Here is a 22633-nt window from a genome sequence, read left to right as displayed (position 1 = left end):
ATCTATCTATCTATCTATCTATCTATCTATCTATCTATCTGTCTGTCTGTCTGTCTGTCTGTCTGTCTGTCTGTCTGTCTGTCTGTCTGTCTATCTATCTATGTATCTGTATCTATCTCTCTCTCTATGAGCGTGACATGAATCAGCCCATTTACAAATCTACTGTGTTTGAACGAGAAATGTCCCCCCCCTTTGGGAATGGCCTAAAGACACTACTGTCAGTGGCATTGCCCCGGGGGGTGGAGAGAGAAAGAAAGAAAGAGAGAGAGAGAGAGAGAGAATGTGTGTGTGTATGTGTGTGTGTGTTTGTATGTGTGTGTGTGTGTATGTGTGCGTGTGTGTGTGTGTGAGAGAGAGAGGGAGAGAGAGAGTGTGTGTGTGTGTGAGAGAGAGAACGAGAAAATAAAGGGGGGGGGCGGGGCTGTCAGATAAGAACTGTCTATGAACAAAACAAAAACCAAACTTAGTTGTCTTGCCGAGTAAGAGAGAGAGGGAGGGAGAGAGAGAGATTGTGAGAGAAGAGAGAGAGACGTAAATATTTGTAGCAAAACATTTAGGGATGACAAAGATTTTCGGCTGTGGAAAAAAGAAATCGAACAGGAGACATCATCCCAATATATTCAAACCAGAGCATCCAAAAGTACTAGTCAATCCATAATCACATATTATTATTGCCATAGATCTGGAATACAAAGATTTGTTGCAGACCGTAAGCAATCCAGAAAGTCACAAGGATCTTCTAAAACAGGTGATAAATGTACTGCTTTCATTATTGCGTGTAAAAATGCTTTGGATATGAGATTGAGAGAGATTGAGAGAGAGAGAAAAGAGAGAGAGAGGGGGGGAAGTAAAAGAGAGAAAGAAAGAGAGAGATAGTGTGTGTGTGAGAGAGAGAGAGAACGACAAAAAAAGAACGAGAGAGAGGGAGAGAGAGAGAACGAGAAAAAAAAGGGGGGGGTGGCTGTCTGATAAGAACTGTCTATAAACACACAAAAATCCAAACCTAGTTGTTTTGCTGAGTAAGAGAGAGAGAGAGAGAAAGATTTCAATTCATCATAAGATTACTATCACTTACCAATCTGATGAATTGTTAGTGTGCGTGTGTGTTTGTGTATGTGTGTGTGTGTGTGTGCATTAATGTATATTGCATGAGAAGAAAGGAAGTAGTAAGAAATGTTTTTGAAAAATGGGTGTTCCAATGTAAAGTGCATTGAGCTACATTTTTGGAAATGGGCTATATAAATGTTATACATTATTATTATTATTATTATTATTATTATCATATTATTATTAGCAGAAGTAAGGCTGCAACGGAACGCTTTACCTATAATTGCTAGAAGAAGCAATAATCGAAAAGAGCTGAATGTGCAGGCTTCATCACAACAAAAACTATAAAACAACAAATTATAATTATGGGGGGGAAAATTTGGTCAGTCGGGAGGAGGAGAAGGGAGGAGAAAAGAAAAAAAAAACACCTTCCGTACCTGGGACTTGAACCCACGCTCGAAGACTTCATATGCAAACACGCTGTCCATTCGGCCATCACAACTCTCAACAAGATTGGGTAGATTAAGCTTCATATATTTACAACACTGTTTCAGAAGTTTTCGAACTGCTAAAACTGGAATCATAGGCCTAACACAATATTCACCACTAGCCTACCCCAGCCAATCAGAGCACCACTAGCGCCTGGCTGACGGGCTGCAGCAAGCCGCAAGTATTAAGTACGGCTAGACTTGAAGTCTAGCCGTACTTAAGTACGACTAGACTGGAAGTCTAGCCGTCATTAAGTACGGCTAGCCACTTCGAAAAACAATACCAATGCAAAGGGCTCAATAACACGATTCCAACGCTACCTTAGTTATTGCTCTATGTTGAACGGTTTTTGAGATATGGCATTTTAAAGATATTTTCGAGGCGAAAAAATATGGTAGCGTCAATTGCCACCAGACCGAGTGACGAGGTGGCAATTGACAAAAATTGACCTTTTGTCAATTGCCACCGAGTGAAGAGGTGTCAAGTCTGAAAACAACACTATCTTTAAGCATTATACATGATAATTTGTGTCTAATGGGTCAATTTGTTCTCAACTAATTTCATAGGACGAACATCTAGTGTAGAGCTACAATACCAACTCGGCATGTTTTCAATGAGACATAGAGGCCTAGATCTAGGCTAGCCTTAGCCCACACTTTTGTGTAGAACCAACACAGGCAATTCTAGAAGTAGAAGGGCACAAACGCACACAAACTCAAGCAGAAATTCACGTTATATCGGGGAACATAAATCGGGGGACGGGGGTCAGGAAAAGACACACACAAACACACACACACAGACACACGCACACAGAGAGGGACAGAGAGGCGAACGCACAACACCGAGCACTCAAGCTGCCTCAAGCACAATAAGGTAGATCTACCCACCAACGCAAAAGACTCCAATTTACTCTGTAGCAATTGACAAAAAGTCAATTTTTATCAATTGCCATCGCGTCACTCGGTGGCAATTGACACTACCAAAAAATATACACATAGAAAAAAAGGCAATTTTTGTGATTGAAACAGCAAGAAAAATAACGGAAATGTTAGCTGCTTATTCAATATGCTGCTGCGTACATGCAAAAACCAAACATTTTCTGAAACCTTGTGATGTTGAGGACAAAATAACAGTCAGATGAGATTTTAAAAATATATCGTGCAGGGCAATATTGGGTAATATTATGCAACACTGTGTTACGTAACGTGACCGCATCGTTCTGCGGTCAATATATTTTGCCATAACTTTCTTATAAATTAAGCTACAACAATAATTGAGGTATCGTATTGAATGTCTTTTTAAGGCCTTTCTTTGGGAACATCTAACATGTCATATATCAGCAGAATTTACAAAAAAGACTGATTAAAAAATAAAATATATATTAACAAAACAGCAGGTCGCCTAAAATAAGATCAGCAGAAAAGTTTTTAAAGTGAACATTTGTGTCTACAGCTGCTGTAAACTAGTGTTTGTAGTCTACCTTAATTAATGATAATACTGTTTTTAAAATTCATTTTGCATGTTATTGTTAGAATGTTTCTTTCATGTTTTAATTTGTCATGTAAATGATCAATTACTCTGTCTTTATCTTTGATTTCTCTTTTACATCTTTGACTCATGAGATTGCCCTGTAAGTTAAACAATAGTATCTTCTAATTTTATTACTTCTGTTTGTTCAGCAAGTTTGACAATTAGTTGTGAAATATGTTTTTGAGGCATGCAATTGTGTCACGATACTTATTTATTCTTTCTTTATTCCTGGCAATTGTTTAGTTTACCCTGTCTGCCAACTTGATATTGTGTTAAATTAATGCCAAGATTTCTTTCTTGTCTGCAACAAATGCTTTCTTAAGCACTCAATTTTTTACAACTTGTTCGAACAAGTTTTTCTTTGAATTCGACCAACTCCGTAAGCATTTCAGGATTTTAAAGTAAAGTCATGATTTATTCAGGTGAGCTGTCAATAAATGCAATGGAACAGTGGCAGGTTGTGATCAGGGGCTGTGGAAAGAAAAAAAAAGCAAAGCAATGAATTCATCAATGAAGTAAATAAATTCATTTGTGAGCAGTGGATGGAAATTTGACATTTTCACACTACAACTCTAGTAGAGAGAGGTTGTGGGACATGACTAGACAATAGAAAAAACATCTTTTAATAAACATGTATCTTAGAACAAACTGCACAAAGTAAGTGAAAATTTAAAGAGATATTTAAAGAACAAGCACACACAAAAAAAATCAAGAAAAAAAAAGATTTAAAGACAATATAAGCACACAAAAGAAGTAAAAACTTGCGTGAAATCAATGGTCTAACAGTAACACAGAAACAAAACAAGGCTGTTACATTTCCCTCCCCTCCCCCACCCAATACTCCTTACTGATTGTTACATGGTGCAAATTCATGAAAATTATACAACAGTGATACATATTATATTCCAAAATTTAAAATAAATCATAACTTCTACTATAAAACATTCTTCAATGCTGTTTAAGGGGTAATAAACGCCAACAGTACACGTTAGCGTTGGTTAAGTTCGCTTTCCGTAATGGCCGCCATGACCTCCCGGTTGACGTTCAGCAGCGCGATCGATAATTGGTCATGCCAATTCATAGAGAGTGACCTATTTAAATTAGGGCTCACAAACTTATGCCTTAACGTACAACATTGAAATTAACAAATGAAAGAGATAAAAGGTTGAAGAAAACATTGTGAGAAGTACGTAAAAAAAAAAGATATACTCTTTAAATATAAAGGCTTGAACTTACCTTATTTTCAACTCCTTGTAACTCCGAACACACACAACCGATCCCGAAGTGGAAAACGTCATAATACGCGCCTTTCTTTTCTCTAAAATTTGATAGGCAGAAGTAATCCATAAATTGAAAAGAACACTATAAACGAAACAAAACAAATAGGTACCCGCCTCACGGGGTCCGATTTCTCACTCAAAACGCGAGCCGGCGAACGAAAATCTCAGGCCGCGCGGGCCGATATCCAAGTGCCTAGCCATGTGTCATCTTGTCCAGTATCTTTTCCCTCTGTCTGCCTCTACCTCTCTTTCCATCAAACTTGCCTGTTGTTACAATATTATATGCTTCTTCAGTGGTGTAGGCTAGGCCTAAATTCCCCCTTGTTTGTCAGCTGTACATTCATGGCCACATTTATTGTTTCAAGCATAGGTTGGAACTCCTCTGTATCAGACTGTGTAGTTTCACTGAAGCCTTCTGTTCTTACAAGTTAGATTGTTGGGATTTGTTTACATCTGATCTCTCTACGTAGATCTACGCTTGTTTAGATTGAAGTAAGTGATATAAATTGTTATTAACCCTACTCTGTTTGTGCTGCTTGGATCACTTGAACAGTATGATGATTTTAAAATTATACTTATAATTTGCTTCCTTTGCAGGTTGGATCCCTGAACGGAGTTCATTGGTGAAGAGTGCCGAGCATAAAAATGAAGTGACAATCTTTAAAAAACGTCAATACCAAGACCATTGTAACAGCACAGCGGTAGAGTCGGCATCTTGGCCATTTGGAAGATTTTGAAAAGACAACAGGACTCATGTCCACCTCATCAGAGCAGATGTCTGTGGTACGGAGAGTTTTTTTCCAAGTTGCTTTTGTGTGCTAGGTTTTATTCATCTAATTAACCACATAACAGTCATTATATTTTTTTCATGTTGTTTTTGTTGTTTTGAACAGTTACAACCTGCGCAGACATTGATTTTAGTTAGTGCTTTGACTACTTTCCTGTTTTTATTGAAAATTTTTTCTACTTTGTACTTTTCTCCCCTTTTTGTTTTCAGCCAGTGGAAGAAAAAGAGAAATGATGAAAATAACTAAAAATTTGAGCTGATTGGGTGGGGGTGGGAACAGTCTTACTGTCATTTTGACCCTATTGTCAAAAAATATTTTAACATAGAATGCTTATTATGACTAATGCCTTCAGGAAAGGTAAGCCCTTATCACCGTACAAATTTATCTTAATGACTCTCATTGTATTTAAATCGAATGGTCTCATGTTTCAGAGCCCAGATGCTATGTCTGCCTCACCATCGCCTTCCCCTCCTCCCCGACCAAGTACTGACGGTCGTCAGCTTCCCAGCATCCCGAGCTCTGTGCCTTACAACGCCGGCCCTCCCTCCGCAGCCAAAGGGAACAGCCTGTCCAACAACAACAGAGGCAGCAATGGTTACGGGCCTTTCTTTCAAGAATACTCTCTGCTAGCAGAATAGTGAGTTTTGTACACCAGAACTATCACTGATGCTTCATCAGCCAGAACAAAATTTGTTCATTTGCACGAATGTTGAAGATAGAAAAAATAAAGGATTATTCAAACAAACATATTATTTGATAAATTTTCAGTACGAAACAGATCAGTTAAGTGGACTGTGAAATGGTAGTCCAGTTAAACTTATGATAAATATTGGCTTGTTTTGACCATTCAGGACATATGATTTAAGTCTTCAGCTGTCTTGTAATTATTTATTCGGCAAAGGCTCTTTTTGTTGGCACGGTAAACTAGTAGGTTGTTGTCTGATATCTAGTCAAAATTGAACAAGAATCTTATTGTTTTTCCCTTACTTTTCCTAGCCCGAAGCAGACCTTAAAGTGAAGTATGGGGATATGAGTATCTTCATCATCTAGATATGCCTTCAGTAACTAGACTTCTAATGTAGTTCTTTGCTTTCTGAGGGCTACGGGTCTTTTTGAAGGTACTTGAAATTATTGTACTGACTGAAGTTTCTTCAGGGTTTAGACGCTAGTGTCATCTTATCGCGTGTATCTGAATTCTTTTCAACAGCAACCAGCTACACCAGCAAAAAATACCTGGACTGTATGTCATGCCTTGTGCAAAGACACCTCTTGGTAAGCTTTTCATATGGTTGAAGGGAAAGAGAAATGGGGAGGATTGAATTGTCGTAATTGCCACAAAGTGTCAATGAGATCAGCGCATTGATTTTAATTGTAATGATCTCTGTATAGTATTGATTGTGAAGCGCTTAGAGCTTGCTGATGAGCGGGGATTTGCGCTATACAAATGCTATCTATCTATTATTTTTATTATTGTTATAATTATTACGAACTTCCCACCTGGCTCGGTGGTATCGGATATAGACGTTAAACTAGGAGGTCCCGCCCCTTAAATAACCTAATAGTGTTGATGGGACGTTAAGCCCATGCCATTTAAAAGATTATTATTATTATAGCTGTTGGAAAATGAGTGTTTTTGCTAAACTTATCTAAAGGCTTTTATCCTAATTGATGTATTCAGATTGAAATGCTCAAGTGGAAGAGTTTGTTGAAAAAGTGATATTGCAGTCTTGTGAGTAGCTTTCGTTTGCTGATTCCTATCGTGGTTTTGACCCCTTAAGTGTTTATAGATTGCTTTCCTGTACAAATTTTTATTGTAGCTTTGGTTCCTGAAGCATTTATGAACTGGCAGACTTGCTTGATGGAGTGACTTATACTTATAATGTTTCCAACTAAATTCCCTCTGGATCAGTGGGAATCAGGTTATTTTACATCCTAGATGGCAGTGAAGGTTGATTTTAGAGGATGCTGCTTATGAATTTTAAATGGGTTTTCAATAACCTTAGAAGTTCCTCAGGCAGGTTCAGTTTGTGTTTCTGTAACACATGAATTTGACATCTGTGATGGTATTTTCAAACCTGTAATCTCATGTATCTTCACAGTATGGAGTGGCCTTCTCTTCATCAGACAAGGCTTGTATCAGGGTGGGGCTTTCCGATTCACTCTCACCATTCCAGACAATTACCCCGATGGGGACTGTCCGGTAAGTTTTTACATAAATCAGGTATCAATTTGAGAAGACAAGCTCATTTTAAAATTACGTGTTAAAAAATTTTGGTTGTTTAGGAAAGGGTTTTTATCTTGATCCAGAATTGCTATATAGCTTCCAATTTCTTTTCTGCTTATGCTGCTAAATGTGTTTTTATTACCAGCTGGAGGAACTACTAGGTACTCTTATTCATCACTGCTTTTGAAACATTTGTATCCCCATGGAGTTATCAGAAATCTTAACTCCACTTAACTAGTTTTATTTTTCTGGGAACATACCAATACAGCTGTTGTTTAAACATTTGTTAGTCGTTGCATTGAATATTGAGAAAACCTTGCTGTCTTTATTGCAATCTCTTTTCACAACAACTTATTAAATCCTACTTTTGCATAATTGCAAATGTTTTTACCTCTGATCCCTACAGCTTTAAGAAAAAATTGATGCCTTTGCATGTGATCATTGTGCTGGTGAAAATATCCTTGTTTCACTCCTGCATTAGCATTGACTTTCACTATTTTGATGTTATCTTATACCTGCAATATCTGCCATTTGTGAAATGTTGGGGTAAAAAATCTTTCTTTTTACAATCAGTAACATGGTTTGGAAAAATGCTATATATAAAAACTTGCGAGCTCTTTGTGTTGGGCTGAAGTGATTGTACAGTATGTATTTCTCTAAATTCCTTGTCAACATTTTGTTTTGCCTCCTCTCCAGAAATTTGTATTTGAATATCCAGTCTTTCATCCGTTAATTCACCCAGAGACAGGCGAAGTGGACATCAAGAGAGCTTTTCCCAGATGGAGGTCAGTCTCTTTCTTGCAGCTTAGACTTGCTGCTAAAGTTGTTTTTTTTTTGGTCATATCGATGTGTTCAGATTTAGTGCCTTACTCGACTCTGTCTTGGTCGTTTTAAAATAAAGTTATTGAAAATGCGGAGGGATATGACAAAATCATCTGAGAAGGATGAGAGAATGTGCGCTGTATTTAATGGAAATATATATTAACCTGGAACATTTAAGTACTGGTCAAGTTGGTAATTAACCCCGACTTTGTCTTCTATGTATCTAACATAATATGATGATAAATCATTTTTATAATTTGAATGTCTGAGACTATGTTTTGTCTCACTGATAGTGCCCTTGGATGTCATCTCAGTAAAAGAGGTAATTATGCTTTGCGCTATTTTACTGAGCATTTTATTTTCCACTCCCATTTTTCCCTCAATTTTTAGGAAAATTGCTTGTGTTGTTGAAAAGTGATTACGATGTCTTTTGGTAATAATAAGTAATTATGCTTAATTTTCAAAATCAGTTAACATTATTGTGGTTATTGACTGACCAACACCTGCAGGTGTGTTGTTTTTGTTGGATTATTCAAAACGGGTGTCTGTAGTGTAGGGGTTAAGTTCTTTGCCATTGCATGCAGAAGACCTGAGCTCAATTCCCGAGTGTGGAGAGTTTTTATAGAGAATCAGTCTTTCTGCAGGGACACTGAAACCCTCTGAGACCAGGTTGGCCCTGACAGGCATGGTTGAAACCTGCCTTCTAAATGATCAAAACTGTTTTGAAGGGGGCGGGAAATAACCTTCTTTAAAAACTAAATAACTGTTGCTGAGTCGATTGGCTTCTCTTTACTGTAAAAAACTATAATGAACAATCTGAAAGTAAGTTCGTTGTATCAGACTACCAATGCAGCATTTCAGTCACTTACACCAAGCATGGTTGCCTTTGGTCACCATGTTTAAAAACAAAGACACAATAGCATCCTCACAATTGGTCTTACACAGCAACAGAGAGATGGACCTGGAGATATGAACGCATTTTCTTCCCAGTCTTGGTAGAAAATACCAGAGTTAAAATGCTTGTCCCATATTGTTTTTAGCTCACTCTCTCTTTTTTTGGTCTGTTCAGGAAAAACGTGAACCATCTGTGGCAAGTGTTCTTATATGTGAAGAAAATCTTCTACAAACTGGAAGTCAAGTCACCGTCCAACCCTGAAGCAGCAACTTTGTATGTAGCAAACATTCTCATTTTCTCATGCAGATTACATAACCTTTCTAAGTTGTCTCTGTTCTGTGATGTGAAGTCGGGTAGGGGAGGAGGGTGGCGAGATTTGGTTATCTTCCCCTTTCCTTATTTCTTGTGCAGCTCATTAATACAAAAAAATTATTTTTTGGTCTTATGAAGTTTAACCCTTGTATACGTTTAAAAAGCCCTTCCAAAATTCAAGATACATTATATTGCCCAGGTTGGTGGGCTGTGGGCTCTTTTGTACTGGTACGGTTTTGTCTCAGCTTCGATTATTGCCTTAGTGGGGGGTTGGTGTGTGCTCTGGTGTGGTTTGCTCCTTCTTTCCTATCAACATCTATCGTCCTTATATGTCCGTCTTTTTTGCGTTTGTTACTCACTTTTTACACCTCTAATCTTCAGCACTTATATGTCCTAATTGTGTTACAAGTGCCTAAAACTTATTAAAACTAAAAGTTCACAATGCATTATTTTGCACAGTTTATGCAGGTGGTTAGTTGGTGAGCAAGGAGCTCTTCTTAGTTTTGTTTATTGCTCATGCCCTATTCTGTTCCTGGGAAAATGTGGCTGTATCATACTGACCCACTGTATATTAGAATTATAGAAGAGATATATTATGTACACCTTCTCCACTGTTCTGCTTTTCTCTCTGTCTCTGTTGATCTCTCTCTCTCTCTCTCTTTCTCTCTCTCTCTCTCTCTCTCTCTCTCTCTCTCTCTCTCTCTCTCTCTCTCTGTGGGTGGTTGGTGGGTGCTCTGGTGTGGTTTGTTTCTTCTTTCCCTTCAAACATCGATCGTCCTTATCTCCCCTTCTTTTTTATGATTGTTACTCTCTTGTAACACCTGTAATCTTCTGGCGCTTATATGACCATATGCAGTTGTGAGCTCCGTAAAACCTCTACTATAAAACTTTCTCTCTCTCTCTCTCTCTCTCTCTCTCTCTCTCTCTCTCTCTCTCTCTCTTTCTCTCTCTCTCTCTTTCTCTCTCATCTCCCCCCCTCCCTCTCTTTCTCACTGATTATTCGCAACAAAAGACCTAAAAATCAGCATGGCTCGTTTGGTATCATAACTCGTGATGCAGATGGCCACCCTGATTTGAATTCTCAATGGATCTTTTTAAAAATTTGGTTGTCTTAAGAATTTTCAAGACTATTCATCTGTTTGACCAGATAGACGTTACAGTCAGAGGTCCAGTCCCTTAAAAAAGCTGGCAGTGTTAACAAACACTTTGTGGTCACTTGACACAATAATGCAACAGGGAAAATTATTTCTTCCAGTCACCTGGCGCAGTCAGGCCCGAGAAGTCCGTTTCACTCACTCTCCTGGCTATGTGACCAGATGGGGTATTTTATTTTGTACTGCTGAATGTGTGACTGCAAAGTGTTAAATAGAACATTATACCCGCACTGTGCCATGCTACGGAAATTTTTTTGGCTAAAATTTCTCTTTCTGTCTCCTTAAAAATACTGTCTACTATCAGTCATGTTGATAGTGTTATACTGTATGGTGCAACTGGTTTCTAGAAAAATTGCCCTTTCTTGGGGGTAGAAGTGTTTTACAGCGCTTGCAACTGCATTAAGTCATACGAGTCATTTTCAATTTACAAAATAACCAAACTCTTGATTCATATGATTTAAATGATGAGAAAATACACAACATTTTGTGCTTTCTTACCATTAAAAGTGTGCATGCTGGCCCTTGATTTTGATTGAGGACCGGCTGATGGACCTCGACAAAGGTTTTAGAATAAGAAAGTTGAGACCTATTTCTTCCAGTGACACAGTAAGAGCATGAGCATAACACCATATGTGTATTACATTTCTCTGTATCCTCCAGATATGACCAGGAGATGGAGATGTTTAAGAACCGAGTCTCTGACTCTCTCAAAGAGGCGAAAGATAGACTGCTACAGCCACCTAATTTAGAAGACCCTTTTGCCCTGAGGTGAGTATTGTTTTCTCGATGGAGTGGTCACTTCATATGAGCAATAATTACAAAACTAGTGTATTTGGCCCCAGAAGTTTATACCAAATGCTTAATGGAAGACGCCGCTTTATGCCATTTGAAAAGTGATGTAATATGGAGTCTTACGCTGAGCAGCTTATAAGTGTTGCTGCACGAGAATAATAATAATAATAGATAGCATTTTTATAGCGCATATCCCCGCTCAACAGCAGGCTCTATGCGCTTTACACTATATTATGCAACCCAACAAGAAAACCCTTCCCGTGGGCCAAAATTTACGTATTGAGATCTGCACGTATTCTGACCCGAAGTACACTAATAATTTGCCGCATTGAACAATAATTTCGTGCCAATATATTCAACAGCTTCAAAAGTTGTGATGATTTGAATGATGTAGGGCAGGGAAACATACAATGTCGAAAATGGCGTCTAAAGTCAAGATATTTATTTATTTGCCAATCAGACATATTTATGGCTATTTTAGGTTATTGTGAATACAATTATCATTCCTTGGTATAATCACAAATCCATTTACTAACCATGGCGATCTAAAATCCTTCTATGAATGTAGCTTTGCTCATCGTAAATCCAGTGGAGATGGCAATTTGTTAGATTTAGGATTGGGTCAAGAAAATATAAAATAAACATGTTTATACACTGATTTTGCTGATGTTTTTAATTGAAAATAATACAAAAGGCACATAAGTTTACTCTGATTAGGTGGTAGTTTCACTGTTAAATTGTTATTTGTATAGATTTCCTGTTCCAGTAGTGTGAAAATCCCTCCAAAAGTGTAGAATAGGAATAATCACAGTCAAACCAGCCCTGACGACCGTCTGGCCAAGATAATCAACTGTACAAACAACAACTTCCCATTTTCATCCTTGCATTTTTTTTCTTCGTCATAATGACATGATCTTGTCCAAGATGTCCACTTGTCTAAGACGATCACTTTTCTCCTCAACAATGGGTGGCTCTCTTGGAAAAGTTTAGCTCGTTTAATAGTTCAACCATGTCCCATTGTTCTGAAAACATAAAAAAATGAGAATGGCAAAGTAGAATGAAGGTTAATGGGGTTTAACAAGTATCAATGCACTTTAGTAGGACAACAACCTATTTGCTTTTTGACATATTTATTACACTTTAGTATAAGAAGGTTAAAGCCGCCACCCCCTCTCTCGGACAGTTTTATTGTTGTTTTTTTGTTGGAAAAACGTAAGTCTTAGTGATTATTGTAAGAGAGGATAGCACAAACTTAAATAGGGGGAGTCTTCCAGATTTTGTCTTTATGTAAGTTCATGCAGGGGAGAAAACTCAAGAGTTACAACACTGAACAAAATTAAATGAGTTGTCTCACTGTTCTCATCACTCTGAAAGATGGTGAGGGAAAGGGGGGAAGGGAGATGGAGGTTTGGGGTGCCACTGATAGGTCTTACTTTTTTTTTTTTTCTTCTTTCCCTCTGTTTTGTCTGTATATTTGTCTTGTCTTTCTAAGCGCTCAATGACTGACATGGTGCTGATGTACCTCTCTATACTCGAACTGAACCATGAAGTACAATTAAGAAAGTAGTATATTTACGAAGAGTTCTTTATTTTTTCCTCTCTCCATGGGTGCTCTGGTGTGGTTTGCTTCTTCTTTCCTATCAAACATCTATTGTCTTTATCTCCCCTTCTTCATATTTATGTTTGTTACTCTCTTGTAACACCTCTAATCTTCTGGCGCTCATATGACCTTATGCAGTTGCGAGTGCCGTAAAACCTCTACTAAAACTACTTCCTCTGTCCTGTACAGGTTCAGCCCCTGGAATGAGGCAGTTCACCCAGACACGCGTAGACAAATGATTAACTCATCACAGGTGAGTCGGTGAAGGGAGGTGCCTGCACCATGAAAGTTTGGCGGTAGTTTCGGTTGAAAAGTTTCATATTGTTTTTGTCTTATTAAATCTGTGGCTCTCTTCAGACTTTGAAGGCTTTCTTTGTCAGGTATTTTTAGTATGTTCTCCTGCATGTGAAGAGCTGCTTTCTTGTTACTGTCAGTGTTTTTATTTTTTAAAATATGAAACTACGACATGTATTTCTTATACAGTGTACAAATACATTTTGTTGGGTAGTTAATGTGGTAGTTGTAGTTGTGATCTTAGTAGAACTTTATTTTCAGTGTAATGTTATAGCATAGCAATTGCTGGTTTCCGTGTTTTTTTCATTTTTTTCTCCCTTTGTCAACTTGAAGTCTTATTTGTTTCTAATGGCTCTCACATTTATTCACAGTTTTGTTTTTAGACCTCTACAGGGCTATATGAAATTATGTTGATGGTGCCATAAAACACGTACTCAAACAAACAAGGCTAAATGATTGTGGGTAATTGAAGGGTATCATCACAGGGGGCTCTTTCCTTCTCATTTTGAAATTTTGTTTCTCTAATTAGAAAGAATTTTTACAGTTCCAGATGTCTAGCTAATAACGTTCTATTGGTGAAGGTGGCAAATATGATGTGTTGGGATGGAATGTTACTGCAGAGGCTAAGAAGTGGTTCATTTTGTAGTTTTCTGTTTTATGGCTACTCTAAAATAATTTGAATACATGGCAGACCGACACTGTGGGTGCTCAGTCACAGCTGGTGATATAGTGTGACTTAAGGTTACGAAACATTTTTGAATCGTAATACGTTTTGTTGAATGTACACGATAGGCAATTTTTGTGGGATGATTCTTTTGGCATGTTCAAAAAACATACTTCCAGCACACTGATTCTTTCTTGATACAAGAGTTTTCCTCTTGTCTCCATCCAAACCAGGATCCTGACTGACTACTCATAAGAAATGGTAGAGGATGTTCTAGTACTTTTGGGTAATTCTTACTTCTTGCACAAGATGCAATAGACATGCAGTCTCACAATCTTTTGTCTATGCGGTGTAGGGCCCCACGTGTATACAGAGTCAAATCGTAATAATATTCATGTACCTTGAATCTCTGTGAAGGGAAAGCCTTGAACAATTGTTGTCTCTACAGTAACAATGCGCATGAATTGCCTTAACAATGTGGGTTTTATTTGTGTATTGAAACAATTGGTGCTCAGTTTTTGGTTTATTTGGGTATATTATAGTACAGTGCTTTGTAGCCCTGTATTGGTCATTTTTCCTCGAAAAAGAATTCTCTACTGTGTATTACTATTCTTCAGCAATGGTTTGAGGTTACTTTCCTTCATTTGTTTTGTTTTGTTTTTTCTTGTACTTTGGTTTGGTTTGTTTTGCTGGGGTATTAAAGGAGAAGTCGCACTTTTAAACAGCTCTTGGAGCAGGTGCAGTTGTGTTTTGAGTGACACGAAATGAAAAGTTCAAAACAAGTGCATTAGAAATGGAAGTATGGAAGTGATAATTAGTTTTCTATAAATATTTTGATATATGTTTCCTTCCATATGCCTACCATTTTCATTCGTCCATATTGATAGCAAATAGTAGTTATTGGTAGAAAGGTTTCAATGGCAGCCCTTTTTACTTGAACCGTTTCTTCATAGATGAACTGCCAGTCTTTCTCAACATCTACATTGCGTGTAAGACAGATTAGACTGAAGAGCTTTAAGAATAGTATCAATTCAAATGATCTAAATTTTGAACACTTTGAATGACAATATGGTTTATTGAGTGGCAGAGTAACTTGCATCGCAGGATTCAGGGTATAATAGAGAATAAGAGAGTAAGAGAATAAGAAAGTAAGTTTGTTTTAAGGTGCGGCGGGTCCCTTAAAGGTTTTTGAATTGCTTGTGACATTCTTGTGAGTCCCGACCTGTTGTCTCTGTGAATGGTTCTAACATACTATTGTTGCTCTGCATGCCTTATGTTGCCTGGATGTTGGGCAGTTCGGTGGTAAGTGGAGGACTTTCAACAGCGAGTTAAAATTTATTTAATAAGTTACACCCAACAAAGAATACTTTTCTTGCTTTGTTTTTGTCAGTATTTTTTTTTCTTTACTTTTAGAGCAGATGTCAGAAAAGGAAATGATTTGACTTGCTGGTCGATTGGGATAATCAGTCAGGCCATTTTCTTAAATCATGCAACAGAATACAGATTAGATTAAAAGTATATTATACTTTGCTGTTAGGGGGCGTGGGGGCTTTTTTTTTATGCGTTCTCATCTATAAATAGCTTTGGACAAATATGGAGTTTGTGTGACATAAATATCGTCTTTTTTAATGCTAACCCCCACCTTCGTCTGTCTTGGTGTTGATTGTTCTGTTTAGAAGAGAGGTCAAGGCCATTGGGTGAGTACGACAGAAGTAAAGCACCCCTGCCTTGCGATTCCCCCCCTCTATCCCCTACCACCATCACCTTTTTTCCTGGCTTGCCCTAGTCCTGTTGCTTGATGAAAAATAAGGCTTTGCATTTCACAGCTCTTTGTCCTCTCCTGACTGCAAGAAGAAAACTGAGGATCTATGGTCATTATATGGAGCCCATTCATGACTAGGGACAAATGAGTGGATAATGATAATAATCATTCTTTCTTTCTTAACCTGTCATGTTTATTTTTAGTTTGAAGAAACTGCGCAACTGAATACACAAATTACATGTACATGAAAATGATATTGTACTTTGCTAGGGGGGGGGGGAGCTTTTTCCTTCGTGTTCCCATCTGTTCATAAGTCAATCATAACAAATTCCAGTGCAAAGACATTGACAAGGAAAGTTTCGTTGAAAATGGGGTGGGGGGGGGGGCACTGTGGCTTTTCTTACCTTAGATTTAGTTGATTGTAAAACATTCTCTAATGGAGCTTGATAAATTTATGTATTGTCAATGTACTTTGATTAAAGCCAAAGTTAACGTTATATATATATATTTTTTTTTAATTGAAAAGAACTGTCCTTATTTCATGTTTTTTTTTTTATCTCAGGCCAAAATATCTTTTTGATAACTTGGAAATTTTCTGCTTCGTTTCCTTTTTACATGATCCACGGCCATTGCACAAGGAATGCTGTAATGGACTGGTTTGATTTTGGCCTGAGTCTAAAGAATTATCATAGAACATTTGCAATGTTTCGTCGCGGCACACTGACGATATATCATCTCTGGTTGCTTCTTGAATTGTTGCTTCATGGAAGTGCACTTAAGGATCTTTTCTTTTTTCGAGCTTTTATGCCTCTGTTACGAAGTCCCTCTTCAGCTTTACCTCTCATGATAGATTTTTGTATCCTTCATAACTCTTGCTTTTTACCTTCCTAATAATTTTCTATCATGCACCCAGGAAATCATGAAATGCCCCCTTTAAGGTTGTTCACAAGACTAGTTTTTCTTGTGTTATCAAAATACATTTTGTGAAGTATAATTTTTTTCTAAATATGTGCTTAGTAATTTAGGCTCTTGCTCTCTCTTCGTCTTTGTTGCCTTTTCTCACTCTCTCTCTCGCTCTCTCTCTCCCCCCACCTCCCCCCCCCCCCCCCTCTCTCTCTCTCTCTCTCTCTCTCTCTCTCTCTCTCTCTCTCTCTCACACACACACACACACACGCACGCACAGCTGTAATGGTCAGGATGAAAAGTATGTCCCAAGTTTCCGTCTCTCTCTCTCTCTCTCTCTCTCTCTCTCTCACACACACACACACACACACACACACACACACGTGCACGCACGCACAGCTGCAATGGTCAGGATGAAAAGTATGTCCCAAGTTTCCGTCTCCTCTTCACACCGACTTAACATAACCATTCCTCCACCTATCTCTTAACACTACGTGATACACTTTACATGTCAATGGTCAGCTTTTAAGAATTATTTTTTGTGGTCCACTTCTTATTTTTGTTAATCTTTTCAATGTTTTGGGGTGGGTTTTTTTCGTCCGTGACTTATTACAAGCACAATTAGAAATAAAGATAAATGTAGTAGTGTGGCTGGTACTCAAAGTCAGCACTTACTTTTTTTTTTAGTGTAGAGTTTTAAAATTAAAACCTTAAAACCTAAATGAAAATGTATCCTCTCCTTCCTCCAGTCTGCAAAAGTGACGTTTAAACACCTAGTGCTTTTTAAGTTTTCCTTTTTTATATTCTTTTCTTATTCTACTTGGTTTTTCTTTGCTCCCCCCCCCCCCCCCCGAGGTAGTGCCACTGACTGTAGTGTCTTTAGGCCATTCCCAAAGGGGGGATATTTCTCGTTCAAGCACAGTAGAATTGTAAATGGGCTGATTCATGTCACGCTCATAACTGTGCCTGATCTGCAACAGGGAACTGCTGCTTTTTCTTTCCTAATCCTTACTATTGTCATTTTGCCTCTACTTCTTTTGTATGTTTGTCACTCTCTTGTGACCTGCTGTTTTTGGGGTGCCTTGATAGTCGAAGCAGACCTTGTGCTGTTGAAGCTAGAGAGGTGAGCAGAATAAGTCTAACTCCCTGTAAGGACTTCTCTGTTGACAGCCACCCCTTGGCGCTCATATGACCTTATGCGGTTGCAACCTTCTATTATTTAAAAAAGAAAAAATTTCTTTGCTTAATAGAAACAGAACAGTTTTCACTTCAGCTTTTTTGTTTGAAATCGAACATTGAGTCTGCATTCTTAGTAATCGTAGTGCTTGCTCTTTCAGCATGCTTTATATCTCTATGTGAAATACCTGCAAATGCAAAAAGCACAGAGAGTATTATGTAACTTTTTAAACATTGTTTTTTTCTTCCTCGGAGACTTTAGCAAACAGATATGTGTTCTGCTCTTGTTGTTTGTGTCCAACACAGTTATTTGAGTTGTGTTGTTTGCTGCTAAAAAGGGATTTTTTATTTTTTTGTTGTTCAGTTTAGTTTATAACGTATTATTAAAAATTGTAGTTTTGGATGTACATTTTCTTATGCGTAATATGAGAAGTTAAATGAGGGCTTCTTCTGGTTGTATACAAAACTGTCTCTGTTCTTGTGCGTTGTTTGCTGTATTTGTACAAAAAGTAACTTCTGAAAGAAAAGAGACTTGGTGAATAGAATACAATGGGAACTAATATGTGGTGTTTTAAATAATGTGCAATGTGTCGATAGCTTGTGAATCTTTATAGCAGTAGCTCTGTTTACCTTTGTCCACTCTCCTTTTTGCATGCTTTGCTAGTCCATTTGACTTATCAAATTTTCTGGAGGAAGTGCGTAGTATAGCTTCCAAAATTGTCTTATTGTTGTAGCTACTATTTCTTTCACCACTGCTATAGATTGAGCCATATGTTTGAAAAATTTTTTTTCTACTTTTGTTTGCATCGTCAGTGTTTTAGCTTCTGTTTTTTCCTTGCAGATGGTTGGTGCAACCGGTTCTTTTCCTCTTCTCTGTCGTCTCTTGCCTGTTTGTCTTACGTTTCCCCTGCGGTAAACGATCGTTATTGTGTGGATGTGCTTCTCTCTACTCAAACAAGCTGTGCACTGAATATTTCTATCCCTTTTTTCTCGTCTCTGGTGCTGGTGGTTTGTGTGCACGCGCTTATCAACTGCTTCATGGGAAAACCCCACCATACGCCATGTTGAAAACATGATGTGTAATGGATGCTTTCTTTGAGCAGCTGATGTGATCTGCTGTAACCTCTTCCTCTTGTGAAACCTTTTCTTATTCAGCTTCATGTCAACAGTTTACAGCATAGCTTTCCCACTGTCAGACCAGTGAGAAACTGCTTACCCCTCAAAATGTACATGCCATCTATTGATATCTCTTCTTTTTTACTTTGACTTTTTTGAGCCATTGTTTCATATTTTGCTGATGCTTAAATTGAAACTCATATCTCTGTGCTTGTTGGTTTTTACGTGGTGTCCTTCGGCATTCTCACCTGACCACAACGGTGTCGATGGGGATGTAAAAAACATTTACATTAGAAAAGGAACATACAAACCCCCCAACCCCCCCCACCCCCCACCCCCCACCCCCCACCCCCCCCCCACCCCACACACACACACACACATACACACACACACACACCAACACCCGTACCAATTTCATTGCATACCGGCTTTGTCTTTGCTATTTTCATCTCACCTGGCCAGACATCAGCACCTAACATTCTTGCTTTTTGTTTGTACAATATCTATCCTCGTCTCAGTATTCAAAGTGTTTTGCTGGGGTTGTTGGGCTGTAAGTTATGCAGTCCCCTTCCTTGTTTTACAAGTTCCTGCTGTCTTAATCCTGTCGTAATCTGTGTGGATGGTAGGAAGGCTCTCTTGGTTTGCTGTTCTTTTTACCCCCCCCCCCCCCCCCCTCAACACACACTCTCCCCCCCCCCCCCCCCTCTGTTCTTTCTGTCTGTTTGTCCTGCTTTCCCCTAGAACTAAACGACTGTTTTTATGTTGATCGATATAATGCTTCTCTTTTCTGAAACAGTCAGTTTATATAGATAGTTGCTGTGCAGAATTATAGCAGACTGCAGCTCCATAGCATGTGCCTTGTGTCTGTGGTCAACTGAATTGTTTGCACTTTAGCTGTTTAAAGGGTACATGTACATGGGTGGTTGGTGAGTGCTCTGGTGTGGTTTGCTCCTTCTTTTCTATCAAACATCTATCGTCCTTATCTCTTCTCTTTCTTTTACTTGTATGTTACTCGATAGTAACGCCTCTAATCTTTTGCACTTATGCTACTTATTTGTGTTACAAGTTCCGAAAAACACTTACTTAAACGAAGAGTAGGGCTTTGGGGCTCTCTCTCACTTCAAGGTCTTGTGAAATATGGTTTTTCCAGTGGACATGATATTACTTGGGTGATATCAGTTCTAGTCAGTTGAGAGAGAGAAAAGAGAATGCAACATGTGTTCATTTAATGATGATGGATCTTTTCTACTCTTTTCAAATGTCCTGCTAAAAAAATCTTCTAGTTGGGAATGCCATATCTGTCTAGACCGTTGTCTGTGGTATAAAGGTTAAGTGTGGGTGGTTGGCGGGTGCTCTGGTGTGGTTTACTCCTTCTTTCCTATCAAACATCTATCCTCTTTATCTCCCCTTCTTCTTTTTTATGTTTGTTACTCTCTTGTAACACCTCTAATCTTCTGGCGCTCATATGACCTTTTGCAGTTGCGAACGCCGTAAAACCTCTACTAAAAACTTAAATAAAAGCTAAAGGTTAAGTGCTTTGTCGTCCCATGCAGGAAACGTACATGTGATTCCTGTGTGGGGAGGTTTTTAAAAAATTGAATATCTCTGTCCATCTCGTCTGCTGGGATGTTGTATCCCTTGTAGCCCGGGTTGACTCAGACAGGCAAGATCAAAGCAACCTACCTCCTAAATAATCTGAAATTGAGTTGATGAGGGCTTGAAACACCTGCAGTTACAATAGTTACTGCATATCTATGGGTGGTTGGAGGGTGCTGTTGGTAGGCCTCGCTTCTTTCCCATTATATCTATTGGATGTTTCTCTGTCTTGTCCTTTCCAGGGATAAAATTTTGCATCCAGTACATTTGTACTGGGTGTTGTTGAACAAAGAATGACCCATGTGTGTGTAGTGTATGGGGTTGGCAGAAGTCTATTTCCTGTGTGGGGAAAATTTATTATTGAGTATCTCAGGTCTTTCTGTGTTGTGTCCTTCTCAGCCCAGGCTGGCCACGACAAGCAGGGTCGAAACCCACCTCCTAGATGATCTAAATTGTGTCGATAGGGGCTTAAGATGTCTACATTTTTTAAAAAAAGAGAGCGGGGATGTTTGAGTTTCCATGGCTTTCCAATCTCTCGGTTTAATTCTGTCGAGGTTGGACGTTAGTTCCTGCATTTTGGTTATATTTATAACCTCATTGTGTACAAAGTGATAATAGGCCCGTATATTACGTAGCACTAGTACAGTACCATATTGATTTGGGTTTTGTTGTTGATTTCATTTTAATTTACAGGTGGTTAGAGGGCACCACTGCCACTGGAAGTTCTTACTTTTTTGCTTTCTCTCTGTTGTTTCTGTCTGTCTGTCTGTCTGTCTTACTTTCCCCCCGCACTAAATGACCATTATTGTGTCGATGTGCTTCTCTTTACTCACACAAACAAACAAAACATTGTTTTAGTTTGTTGGTTTTAGGTAGGGGGAGGGGGAATGAAGTGATGGAAATTAAGGACTCGAATAAAATGTCTAATCAATGTGACCTTCCCGTCTTTTCTCCAGAGGCAGTCAAGTGATGCTGGCTCAGCCAACCCTTCTGACCTTGGTTTATCCTGGATGGAAGCGGGACAGACCAAGATCTTCAGCCGGGACGATGCGAGCTCAGCATAGTGTGTGTGATGTGTGGAGAAAGAGGCTGACCCTGATATTCCCCAACCCCCCCCCTCACAGAATCAAATGTTTGTTTATGAGGGTGAAAGTGTTCCTGGCTGTGAATGTGGTGATGTGAAACTCTGCTTGCTTGTCGTCGTCGGCTGATTGTGGTGGGATATGATGGGGTCATGTCGAATGAACTTATGATGACCTGTGTTAAATAGCAATTGTGTAAACTAGAATAGTGTTGAGGTACTTGGGACAAATGGAAAAAGGCCCCTGCTAGTTCAGAAGTTTGTGTTAAGTTCGGTTGTTATATGTGACCGTTATCTTATAAATGTCTAATATCTCACTGATGAAAAGTACGACATGTTAGACGTTTCAACCCAGCTGGTCACCTTTCTTATATATGTTTTATGAGATTTCTCCCTAGGATGCCGCTAGTTATAAAATTATAGATATATGTATCATAGTAATAGAAATAATAAAAGTTTGTTTGCTTAGCTTCCATTCCAACAGGGCTCAAGGTACCTTAAGTTCTCCAGGACATAACTAGTCATTTCGTAAGATATTACTATCCTACTGCATGGAAGTGAAGCCCTGCAGTTATACACTCACATTCCCTCACTACCCCCCCCCCCCTTTGTTTTTCCCTCCTTTCCTCCCTCCCTCCCTTACACACGTGCACAGACACATATGCAGATATTTTGCATATTGGCGACTTTAACTTAGCGTAGATATTTAGCATGCTCCCGAAATAGAGTTGGTGCACTTGTAACAATAATTACATTTTGTTTAAAAGAAAAACTTTCTGTTGCAGCATTTGGTCCGTGAACAGCACAAATTGATTATGTGGTACTGTTATACTTATAGCATACCTGTATGCTTCCCGGGAAGCTGAGAATGTTTCGGAGTGTTCTATGGTCTGCTGGGGTAATAATATAGTGTAAAGCGCATAGAGCCTGCTGCTGAGCGGGGATATGCGCTATACAAATGCTATCTATTATTATTATTATTATTATTATAGGTGCTTCAATTTTTTTCTGTTATGGGAACAGGAAAAATAAAAAGATTTCTTGTCGGGTCTCCTTCGTCACAAACATATGCTGGCAGAAGAGGTATATGGTGACCATAATTTGGACA

General features: G+C 38.6%; 1 protein-coding gene across 2 annotated transcripts in view; it reads left to right on the top strand.

The window, feature by feature from the left end:
* The window catches only part of LOC101845416 (AKT-interacting protein), a 24318-nt gene extending 2021 nt beyond the window's left edge, over positions 1 to 22297 (top strand). The window contains exons 2-11 of one of the 2 annotated variants that reach the window (XM_005105310.3): positions 4944 to 5129; positions 5566 to 5771; positions 6342 to 6406; positions 7234 to 7334; positions 8055 to 8143; positions 9250 to 9348; positions 11202 to 11309; positions 13123 to 13186; positions 15568 to 15588; positions 21401 to 22297. In XM_005105310.3, coding sequence (XP_005105367.1) covers positions 5100 to 5129; positions 5566 to 5771; positions 6342 to 6406; positions 7234 to 7334; positions 8055 to 8143; positions 9250 to 9348; positions 11202 to 11309; positions 13123 to 13186; positions 15568 to 15588; positions 21401 to 21508 — 891 coding nt within the window. In that variant the 5' untranslated portion in view covers positions 4944 to 5099 and the 3' untranslated portion in view covers positions 21509 to 22297. The remainder of the gene's footprint in view (positions 1 to 4943; positions 5130 to 5565; positions 5772 to 6341; positions 6407 to 7233; positions 7335 to 8054; positions 8144 to 9249; positions 9349 to 11201; positions 11310 to 13122; positions 13187 to 15567; positions 15589 to 21400) is intronic. The other variant, XM_035971573.1, reaches the window with a different exon arrangement.
* The last annotated feature ends 336 nt before the right edge of the window (positions 22298 to 22633 follow it).

This window comes from Aplysia californica, unplaced genomic scaffold, assembly GCF_000002075.1.
Source record: "Aplysia californica isolate F4 #8 unplaced genomic scaffold, AplCal3.0 scaffold00464, whole genome shotgun sequence".
Lineage (NCBI taxonomy): Eukaryota > Metazoa > Mollusca > Gastropoda > Aplysiida > Aplysiidae > Aplysia > Aplysia californica.
This window is presented reverse-complemented; position numbering and strand designations above follow the sequence as displayed.